This window comes from Pomacea canaliculata, linkage group LG5 (assembly GCF_003073045.1).
Source record: "Pomacea canaliculata isolate SZHN2017 linkage group LG5, ASM307304v1, whole genome shotgun sequence".
Taxonomy (NCBI): Eukaryota; Metazoa; Mollusca; class Gastropoda; order Architaenioglossa; family Ampullariidae; genus Pomacea; species Pomacea canaliculata.
The window spans coordinates 4,506,605-4,518,257 of record NC_037594.1 but is presented as its reverse complement, the minus strand read 5'-3'; the positions used below and the strand labels follow the sequence as shown (position 1 = coordinate 4,518,257).

The window sequence follows — 11,653 nt, the reverse complement described above, 5'->3', positions numbered from 1 at the left end:
AAATGAGAATTGTCATCAGTGTCCACACTGTGTACAAACATCGACGCAGATCATGAAGAAAGCAACGAAAAGTACATCGTGCATTTCCACGGTTTAATTCTTTATTTGCTTAAAGATTTAATTCTCATGTTTACCAGATGATATGTCTAAACCGGAATGCCTAGAAGAATACTACAGCAAATAGGGTGGTAAGGCACTTCCGCCCACCTTCCACAGAAATGACTCGAGCACAAAAGGCTGCTGCTGCTAATTCCCGTATTCGATAACAGCATCGCATTTTAGTTAGAAAGACATAGTAGTGGCATCTGCACCTAGCTTTTAAGTTGTGGAGGCGGCGGACCTTTCTATAATCAAAATAAATGTTTCAGTAGGTGGGCGAGGGATAAATTTTGGTTTAGTAATAATCTAAGCTGAACTCGACCACACAAAGGAAATCTTTCTCACTTTTTATTTATTTTTACAATTTGATTACAAAACCCACCCAGTTCCTAAGTCGGCAAAGTTCCAGTGAGTGGCTCAACTGTCAAGGTGCAGATCTGTGACATATTCTCCCAGTGGATAGTCGGCTTCTTCGTACAGCTCCAGTCTTCTAATGACATCGGCCAGTTTCTTGATGTGTTCCGTCTGCTTTCCTAAGAACTCCTGCTCCACCTTTTCCTGCAGCTGTGACAGCAGGCAAAAAATTGGAAATGAATCGAACAGACAGCTGTGTGAATGAAAGAAGTTGATGGAGTGCTTGGCTCCAAAGCAGCATTCAAGTAACAAAGACTTAGAATGTCTGATTTCCTCATACGCCATTAAGTGTCATTTATTTCTCCTTCACTGTGAAAAAATACCTTGATAAAATCAGTTTTAAATACACAGATAATTTAAATACTGGTTTTAATCTTATCTGGAAGTCGGGCAGAGTATCAGTAGCACCTGCTTGTGAAAAAGATGAGCAGTTGTACGCAAATTTTTTTAATTGAGTTCTATCATATGATTGGAGGAACACAAAGTGCACGCAACTCACGTGGTAATCATTCCTGTTCTTGGCCTCTGACCTCAAGTTTAACAGCAGGCGATTCAGTTCACGTTCCATCAGCAGGGCATCCTTCAGAGCCAGCAGCCCGCTCTGCCAGTCCTCAGGTCCAGACCGGTCCTTCTGCCATGAAAGTTCAATATTTTTGAAGAGTCGCATCAAAGCTCAGTTTTAATTTCTTAATACTTAACTCTTCTCTGGATACAGTTCCTTAACTGAGACTCCATATCGTTCTTTCCAGTTCTTTGTTTCTGCTTCCCTAATAAATGGCAGCATGCTGGGGTCAGTGTATTGAAATATGTTAGTACTACCTCTTTTTTCTTGTCCTTCAGAAAAGATGACTGGTCCCTCTTTTCGGCAAAGCGGCATATCTAAAAAAAAAAAAAAAGACAATAATTGTGTATTTCTGGCTGTAGCAACAAGGTTGTGTACAGTACTCTTGGAAATAGAATTTAAGCAACACAAAAATTCAGAAATTATGCGATTGTTCTCCAGACATGTCTGTGTACATCTAGTTTATTCAAACCCTGTTAATGCCACAGTGTTTGGAATAATTTGATTACTGGGCGTGTGATACTTCTTAATGAAGTGGATATTGACTTACTCGAGGTGTATAATTCGGTGGAAACAGGTCAGCGAGATCTGAAGAAACTTTCATCATTTTACAAGCTTCATTCATCTGAAACCGAGTGTAAAAATGTCTAATGTATACATAATTTGCAGTGAGAAAATGTTCAGTACTAAACGGAAAACGATATTCAAGATGTACTAGTATTTTCGAACTTAATACATTATACAGCCTTTCATTAGCAACTATTAAGATCCATTATCTTCAGCAAAAGAAAACCCTAGAACAATGTAAATCTTGGTAAAAGAAATTTCGCACTAGCACTCCTTTATTCTGCACTTTGATCTTAGTAAAGGGGTTCACGCAGATGTTTTCCAACATCCCAGTTCAGCTAGCAAAAAAATATTTTTGCGGCAAAAATGCCGTATTCAATTACAAACTATTTTATTAAATTAGCTACATCTGCTGCGTCCAATTAATTATGCTTCATTAGTTTCTTCTACGTCCCACCCTCCCCTCACATTGATGATGGGAAACTGCAGATGGCCGCCACGGTCATTAACGTATTCGATGAGGATCCTTGAACTCTTCAGGGCGTCTTCTGACGCTGCAAGAAAGAACTTCCGGAAGCCAGGCAAGTGGACATCCCCTCGATGGAAATACGAAGCCTGAAGGAGAGAAAGCAATATATGGTTATTTCTAGCCCGCCGTGCCTGCCGCCACGAAGAACCGTGGCATGACCATTCAGAACCTGTAAATTTATAGCTTTATAGAACCTATTACATGTTCGTATATCATCAGGGGCTTGTTTTCTGAATGTGATTTTTGTCCTGACATGAAAACGAGGATGTCATTATTTCAAAATGTTGGTTTGGGAGCCTTCCTTAGATAAATGCGCTTTCCTGTCACTAACACCGGACATTCCCTGTGGCAAAGGAAGATGCTCGATAGGCTTTGTGGGATAATTTCATGCAGACAGTGAACGAGAAATGTGTAGTATGTTCTGATTCTTTATCAATAAGCGATTTCCTGTTCAATGTGTTTAAAACACCACAGGACTGAGAGTGGTCCAGTCTGTGCATTATAGTCATCTTCAGAGTGTAAGATACACCTAATTAATAACAATAAATGCAAAATTTGTAAAGCCCATACTCACACTCCTAAGGAGCATGCTCTTAGTGCTTAAGAACAAGAACGAAGCATGGACAGCATAATAGGGAGAGGAAAACAAACGAATAACATATGAACTATTAAAGAATAATCAACAGTACAGTGATACCTCGGTTCTCGAACATAATTCGTTCCGGGAAGACGGTCGAGAACCAAATTGTTCGAGAACCGAAGCAATGAAACCCATAGGAAATAATGGAAACTGGATTAATTCGTTCCAAGCCCCAGAAAATGCCTATTTACTGGCCTAATTTGTATATAATATGTAGAAAAACATGAGTCTCAACAAGAAATAAGAAATAAAAGTGTATTTATTAAAACAAAAAAACAAAAACAAACAAAAAAATGTACTGTACAGTACAGTAAATTGTGTTTCATTTACTGTACCTGTACCAAACTTTATGGCAGGAGGGAATGAATGTGGAGGGAGGAGGGAAGGGGGATGGTTATTGTTTTGAAGGGGAGTCCTCTTCAATAAAAACAGAGGGTAACTGCTCTTCGGGTGTTTCTGTTCTCTGTATCTTTTGCTGAGGAGAATCAGAATCTTGCTCTTCAGTTGCTTGTCTGATTTCTTTACGGAAGAATTTGTCAATTGTTTGCTGTTTTTTTCTCCTTTGCAAAATTTTGCGGAAAGTGGACATAACATTGTCATTAAAAATGTTAACTGCTCTATTTGCTACCACTTTATCAGGGTGATGTTGTTCAACAAAATTTGCGATTTCTGCCCATTTTGCACACATTTCATGACTCTCTCCACAAAACGTGACTCTCTCTCTCTGCACTCACACTGATGACGCAAGCAAGGCGCGCTGGGTCAAATGAACGCCATTCGGCTCAACTCGGCTCAACTCGGCTCATCTCGGACGTTCGGATGTTCGAGTTCCAAATATTTGTTCGGATTCCAAGACAAAATTTTCTCGAATTTCCTGGTCGAATACCGATTTGGTCGAAAGTCAAGGCGTTCGAGAACCGAGGTATCACTGTACTAATGATGAAAAATCAACAAATACAGAAAACTCAAAGAGGAACCATAAAACAAGAACTGAGAGTATCATGATATTACTTTCTCTCTCCTCCATCAACTTCACTTTTTCTGTCATATTTTCTTTCACATACAGTGATTGGACTTCCCTACTGCTACGTACCGCTACTACACGCTATGTACATATACATGATCTACCTACGTAAGCCATGTACGCCAGAGAGGCTCGCTGGAACGCTGCCACCTGAATCACGAGGTCGGAGTTGGTTTTCTCCTCAAAGTTTTGCCTCACCTCCTCCACAAAACCTGCATAACATTCACCGTGAGGTCAGACGACTGACATTTCTATAAAAAAAATCTGGAGAGCAGAAGTTAAGAATATAATATTTCGTTTATCAATAAACAAAGAACGTTACTGGCATTTAAAAAAACCAGACATCATCGAGGACCTTTAGTTTGTAAAAACGCTACCAAAAGAAGCACAAAATTAGGTTTAAAAAAATAGGATTCAATTAAATGTGATGTATTCGTGTAAAGTATATTTTATCTTTTTATTTGGTAGATTTGTTAATTTCCGGTCAACTGATAGCTACTCCTCTAAACACTCATACGATCTAGTTGTATTTTTTTAAAGGATAAATAAACGATAGAAGTCCTCTACCTTTGCCCACAACCAGGGTGACCGGGATGATGAAAACATAAAATGATGCTAGCCGTCTAAACGCCATCTTCGTCGCCTTTCTTCCAGTACTGGTGTTGGTTGTGTTTACTGAGTCCAACGGTAAGCAATGCTTTCAACGGCCTCACTTGCCTTATTCTCCTATTTTCATGCACGTTCTAGGCTCGTTCTAATTAGTGATTTCTTCTGAGATAGCCTCCGTTGACCTTTGGTAAAGACCTTAATCTCTATTTGATAAATTTTGACCTGGACACTGTTGATAAGTTGTACCGGTTCAACAAAATCTGTGATATTCGTGGCCAGATTTATGACTGTGCAACTAGTTATTTTACTGATTTAACTTACAATGTATGCTTTTTTTGGAGAAAGGAATTTCGAAAACGGCAATGGATGCTGTTTGTCAAGAAAACTTCCATAACGGTATTGTCTCAACCGTCAAAGGCTGTTGATAGACAGCTCACCCTTGCAGAGCCTCAGAGATGATAACTACAAGGCACAGGCGATGAACCTGGGTCATCAGCTGACCGTGCGAGGAGATACAGTTGACGTGATTGCCGATATATGAATACTACCTTTGTCGTGAGCAACAACGAACTAAAGGTCGCGATGAGAACTGATACCTGTGATAATGTACTCACAGGTGTGCTGTGTCGCATGTAAGCATGGCAAGATGACAGTAAGATGTGTGTATGTGAGTGAGAGAGAGAGAGGCTCACCATGAACTCTAAGCTTTTTAGACAGCTTGTTTCTTTGTGTACAGCACTTTGATGGTGGGGTAAAGCACTACATAAATCAAATAATAATTAGTATAGCATATTTTTAATCAGAAGTTGTACATTGTTGGTAATATTCATGGTTGTGTGTACTGATGTTTTGACTACAACTTATTTATGCGGTTTAAAACCCATTGAGAAATAGAGAATAACACGATATTTACAATTTTATAAAGGGATTAATGTCATGAATCGGTTCTGGCAAAAACAACTGAGAATATCTGAATTGATTGTCATGCTTAGCAATTTTTCTTCTCCATCAATGTCACAAAAGTTTGCAAAAACAAAGGGAAGGAAGAAAGGAGGCTAAATAAAGAATCAATTAAAAGTTTATACGTTTTCTTTGGCAGATGAACGAGCTGAGCTGGTTAGTGTCAAGGCTCATGCAGAATAAATCATTTTAAAATGAGATTTTTCGGTTGGTGTTTTTGAAATTATTGTGCACCACTGATTCTTATCAAATTATATAATCTTGATTGGAACCTGCAGTGATTGAAGTTCATCGCCTCAAGTGTTCTGTCGTCTTCTCCTCTTCTCAATGTTTGTCTTCAGGCACACAAAAGCAAGCTGCCTGATTGGGCAATGTCTCATTAGCATATGCTGGAAGCTTTCCCATTGGCTGCGATATTCGCTGAAAGTTAAAATTTGTAGGTCCATGTGCCAATGTGTCTTAAAAAAAAAAATTTAATAATTTGCAACTAATTTTGATACAAACTAAAGACAGAGTTTTGTTTATTTAGATGGTGGCACAACTTAGTCTATCAACACATGGGTCTGTTGGTGATATTTAAAGTAAATAGCTACTTGTGTCCCTCGACCTTCGGTACTGGAGCGATGTAGTCACGAACTGACGTGGGCCGAGATGGTCAGGGTGGGGTCGAGTCAACTAAAGGTGAGTGGTCGGTACGGTTTGGGGTCAAAATGACCGGTGACCTAAGGAACAATGAATCTCTTGCAAAATGTACTTAATTTCCTTTATTTCTGCATAAAGTCGTCATAGAAAGGAAACGGTCAGCCAGAAGCAGTCTGTGTACATAAGTAATTTTTTTCAGTACTCGACTTTTGCAAAAATAGTTGTAATAGAGTTCAAACTGTCGGTCGAGGGTCTTATATAGCAAAATACGTCTTTGAAAATTTTTATGTCGTATCTAAGGCCTTACTGAATTTTTATTGCATTCTCTGTGGATTCCTTAAAATTCAATAAAATGGCCAAATCAGTGAACGTTTAAAGTTGTGAACGCTTAAATCTGATCTTAAATTTTTTTATAACTTCCTAATATTTTTCTCAATTGATTAATTAATTGAAAGAATATACTTTCAGAAGAATCTTTAAGATCAGAAAGCTTGGCTATGTAAAGGTTTAATTACTCCAACTGCAAACTAGACATTAGTTAATAATGCAGTGTTGTTTGAAAGCGCGTCTGCCTTACTTTCACACCAGCAAACACATGCAGGCAAACATACACAAAATAACACCCTTAAGCATAATCGTGAATGGGCAACATATTTATTCCAGTATTTACAGTTTATATAGACTTGAAATAAACCCCTCCTTTGCACACTCTTTATACGGTTCAGGGTCTGTTTATCTGGGGTATCAAATATGTTGTCTTTAGACAGAAGAAAAGAGTTTTTATAGGAAAACAGACATTTTATTATGTTTCTGTTAACAGTCTCTCAAACGTCATTGAACCTCAGTGTTAAAGGGTAGTGTAATGATTTTTCCTGGATAAGTATTAGGAGAGTGGCTTATTTATCCAGAGAACGTAAGAGTGCGCAACAAAATCTTTATTAAAAAAAAAAGTCCAAGAGAAAGAACTAGATAATTATTCTACTGCAGCTTCTGGTCAAACATGTATTCTCCCAGTGCGTAATTGGTCTTGAAACTGCGAAGGCGAGTAACGAAGCCAGCAAGTTCCCTGATAGAAGAAACTTGTTCCTCCAAAAATTCGTGCTCCAGTACGTGAGTCAGCTGTTTGAGACAAACATTAAAAAAGACATACAAGACCAAGAACATTCGCTGTCATCTTTCAGAAAGTTCAAGAAACAGACCTTGTAGTTTCTTAGGAGCTTAAGCAAGATTTCGTAATGAATGAAATTAAACTTAAGTATGTCTTTCTTGACAAGAACTAGAAAATATTATCTTATTTTTTATTTTATTGTTCAAAAATGATTAATTGCTTGGATAATTACATCGAAATTATTTACAAATGTCGAGACCTCAAATCCTGGTAGAAAATCACGATCACATGTATTTATGCCATAAATGTTAATGTTGTTGCATATTTTTTCAAAGTTTCAATTTATCAGAAATACATTCATTAAATCAGTTCTAGTTCCTGTGTCATTTTTGTCGCGATATTTTTCAGGCAGAAGATGCACAGGTGGAGAGAAAGGATGCGATGGAGAAAGTGGGACTGTAGCGGGTGGTTGATACGGGTACACGTGGGCCTTACGTGAGCGTCACCGGCCGTGTCCGCCAGGCCGTGCAGGTCCAGCAGCTTCTGGTTGACGAAGCGCTCCAGGGCGAGTGCATCCTCCATGGCCTGCAGCCCGTACTGCCCGTCAAATGAGGGCTGCACGTGCCACACACCAACCAATCAAATCACCAACTGGACATCTCATCTTCCATGTTGCTTATCTTTATCATTTGTTATCCACTAAGTCTTCAAGCTATAAATGTTTTCCTTGTCATCCACTACTCCTTTATGTAGGATAACTACATTTCTTGTCATCTACTAAACTTTCACGCCACGCAGGCTGCGTTGCTCGTCGTAGGAGACTTATGAAGTTAACTGAGTCATTTATGTCTATAATAATAAGAAATCCCCTTGGCAATGTGAGTGATTGATAGATAGATGGATTGATTGTTTGTGTAACAATACGTTTACTACTTTAAAAAAATCTGATTCTTTTAATGTTCTGCATCACGTCTGCTAAACCAGGGATGTAATTAAAAATGTGATTCTACAGGGAGTTGCACAGTAATTTAGCCCACAACTATGTATATGAAAAAAAGGAAAGGAAAGGAAGGAAGGAAGGAAGGAAGGAAGGAAGGAAGAAAGAGAGAACATGTTCAGCTGAAATAAAGTGAATGTATAAAGCAGCTGACAAGAATTTTCAGTTCAATGAACATAACGTATTTGCAATGCAATTGTCAAGAATGTGTAATGTAAAGAACAAAACAATGTAATGCAACAAAGAAGGTATGGTGCAAGGAACAAACACATGTAACTTACTCCGCACTCGTTGCTGGATTTCGTTCTCAGGAACTCACAAATCTGAAAAAAAAATCCTTGTTGCGTCAGCACTACAAGATTAAAAAAACTGAGATAAAGTTTTGTAGGTATGTTGATAAATCACCGTTAAATGAAAAGATAACCTGATTAAATCAAGTAGGTGAGACCCGTGCTTTGCATCTTATTTCAGGAAGATAACAGTGAGACTATGAAAGTAAGGCACTCATTACACAAGCACTTGCCTCTCTCTCTCTCTGCCTCTCTCTCTCTCTCTGCCTCTCTCTCTCTCTCTGCCTCTCTCTCTCACACACACACATGCACGCACGCAAAAACTTACGCATGCTCGGGATCGGGTGCCACTTAGGATGCTCACATCAGCCATAGCATCGCATGCTGTTGCAATCTAAAATCAAAGACAACAATCACTAAAACATGTTAACTACTTTAACCACTTTCAGACCAAACATAAAGCAGCTTTGTGTTGACTGTTGCGGTTGTCTTATGCGACTTAAAGGTCCTTAAAACTCAGAGCAGGTCATTGAAACAAATCCAGACGAAATACCGTTCCACAAATATCATTTAAGTCAACGGAAAAAAGAGAAGAAATAAATAAAAACTGAAGCTTACATCTGTTTCGCTGAACTGGGCGTGGCCTCCACGTTGATTGACATAGTCGATCAGTTTTTGCGCGTGCTCTCGCTCTTCTGTCGAGGCCTCGGAAAAGAACTTCTTAAACCCAGGCAAAGCAATGTCTGCTCTTCCAAAGAATGAAGACTAGGGAAACAAAAAAATTTCAGTCTTTGGTAGAAGAAGACGGAAGAAATTGTTTTCTTTGATCTTTAGCAACTTGCATAATGTTCACTATATTAAAGTATTTTTTAAAGGGTTGGGGGTAAGAGAAATTTCGTTTGGTGTTGAGCAGCAGGATGAACGAAATACAAATATGAAAAAAAAACTATATCTAAAATCAAAGCGAGGGGGACTACAACCCATGTGTGATGATACCTGTTACGCCTATATTCCTCGACAAAATTTAACCAACCCATAAATACTGCTGCGAAAGGCGACTATTCTTTTAAAATGCGTTTAATTTCGTGCTCTTTTACTCACGCATCCCTTTTATCTTTGCAATATGTTCTAATATCTTCTATAGATTTACATTCTGTCTGCTCCCCTCCTTAGTATAAAATAAATCTCAAACTTTCTTTTTCTAATGCCATTCTCTGATGAGATGGTAGACAAGAAGTGTCTTCGCAGGATTTGATATCAAAGAACGAAACTTTGAAACTGGAGTTGAGCCAGGAATGTCTTGATAGAGGTAATAAATGCCCAGCTGTGTATATCAGAAATGCCCGAAGATGAACGATGAATACATACGTAAGCCTGATAGGTGTAGCTCGCAATCAGCTCGCGCTGAATCTGTTTCACGAGTTCTTCATTGATGTTTGCCTCGTAGTTCTGTCGGACATAGTCTACGAACTTCGTGTCTGAAACAATTCCATAACAGTCATTTATTCATTCTTCGCTCTTTCCTTTGAATTTTGATCCTTCTTCTACTCATCCTTTTTTCAGTGCACGTAATAGACATTTTCAATAATTAATAAAACTTCATAATTATGATAGCTCTTGTTCTACAAACCCACCTTCACAAGCAGAACGTGAGCTCTAATGACATCCTCCAAACGCATACACAATATTCATGCTTTAAAAAAGAAAGAAAGAAACCACTACGAAGTAATCATACTCTCAAGAACTCGTTTTCTGCTCGAGGCGAAGAAACAAAATTTACTGGATCTTCACATTTTTCTATTTTTTATAGAAAGAGAGGAACACATATTGTCAGCTTAAACTCGTCGTGGGCCATCCCTCGTGAATCATAGCTTCATTTCCACATGCGTAAATAATGCAAAATTAACTCTTTAGTCATTTTTTTTTTACCTGCCGCTACCAATGCCAGAAGTAATCCCAGTGACAATATCCTTAACGCCATGATGTGAACTGGAAAGCTTGGTTAACTTAACTTGGTGAACTGGAAAACTTGACGGCTTGGTTATAAACTGTCTTGTGGCTCGTATGATGCTGGGAGAGAAAGAACCGATTGTTATCGTGCTCTTTGCACCTTTCGCACTTTTGAATGTAGGTGCGGCAAATAAAGGTGATCATCCAGGTCCAGGTGTCAACAGGGGCCCTGCATGGGTTAGGGATAAAGAGGGGTTCTTTTTATATCATTTTGCTGACAGACGATGTCGATGAAATGTGCCACCGAAGTCGCGATAACGCTTGTTAATACATATGTATGATCCATCTTCCCATATAGCTTTATCAAGTCACATACAGTAAGCTGCTGCTGCTTCTATTAGCTATAGTCAAATGCTTTGTCTTTTATTTATTTTTCCATTCCAAGATTTTCGATTGTTGACACTTTCTTCTTGAAAAGGCGTCGTCTTGACAAATGTGGTACATCAAGTGGATGGGTTGCGTACATGTGGGTTCTTTACCCTGTGGGTGTACATTTTTTAGGGGGTGCGTGCATGTTGTTGGTGTGTTTGAGAGGTTGAGAGGAAGATAGAGAAAATAAGAATAGGTGATTGTTACACTGCTTTAATTTGAAGCCACATGTGTAAAATAATATCGAGGGTATGGCTGCGAGAGGACACACACACTAAGACGTCAGATAGTCGTACGTAGGTCGTTGTCACGTCATGATATAAGCAAAAGTCAAAGATAAAGGTAGCCCCGTGACGTTACGGCCATAGGGGAGTGAGGAGTTGCAGCCCTCACTTATCAATCAAGGGGCCATTTGTCAGGACGATGCTCCTCTCCGTTCTCTCGCTGTCTTGTTTTCACCAACACTTTATGAAGCCATAGCTATAGGTCAACTGTGCGAAAGTAGGCTGCGTCAAAAGAGTATCGAACCAGATACTGTGCTACTTCTGTGCTGTAGCTATACTCTCTAGCTGACCTCCCATCATTCTACACACCACCATACAGACCGGCGCCTTGCACACAATTCCATTTCCTCTCTCATACACCCAAACGTTCATGAGCCTTCTGGCCAAAGCAGCGAAGGCTCATATCTTACTTGTCCTACACGCAAGCATACAAATCGGCGACCCGAAGGTCCTTTTTTCGTCTATGACAGCTGTTCGCATGGCCGACAAGCTGGGTTTTCTCCGAGTACTCCGATTTCCTTCCCATCTCCCCTCCCCCTCTAATAGTGC

At 39.2% G+C, this 11,653-nt stretch overlaps 2 protein-coding genes across 2 annotated transcripts; both read right to left on the bottom strand.

The window, feature by feature from the left end:
• Window positions 1-79: 79 nt before the first annotated feature.
• Window positions 80-4,601, bottom strand: LOC112564428 (yolk ferritin-like). Its single transcript, XM_025239247.1, has 7 exons — window positions 4,403-4,601; window positions 3,944-4,047; window positions 2,111-2,257; window positions 1,626-1,700; window positions 1,333-1,392; window positions 1,013-1,144; window positions 80-663 (listed from the first exon to the last, which is right to left on the bottom strand). The coding sequence occupies exons 1-7, from the start codon at window positions 4,467-4,469 to the stop codon at window positions 517-519; spliced, it is 732 nt and encodes a 243-aa protein (XP_025095032.1). The 5' UTR covers window positions 4,470-4,601; the 3' UTR covers window positions 80-516.
• Window positions 4,602-6,683: 2,082 nt separating this feature from the next.
• On the bottom strand, window positions 6,684-10,621 carry LOC112564429 (yolk ferritin-like). Its single transcript, XM_025239248.1, has 7 exons — window positions 10,371-10,621; window positions 9,810-9,919; window positions 9,060-9,206; window positions 8,770-8,835; window positions 8,433-8,474; window positions 7,650-7,769; window positions 6,684-7,165 (listed from the first exon to the last, which is right to left on the bottom strand). The coding sequence occupies exons 1-7, from the start codon at window positions 10,420-10,422 to the stop codon at window positions 7,025-7,027; spliced, it is 678 nt and encodes a 225-aa protein (XP_025095033.1). The 5' UTR covers window positions 10,423-10,621; the 3' UTR covers window positions 6,684-7,024.
• Between the last annotated feature and the right edge of the window lie 1,032 nt (window positions 10,622-11,653).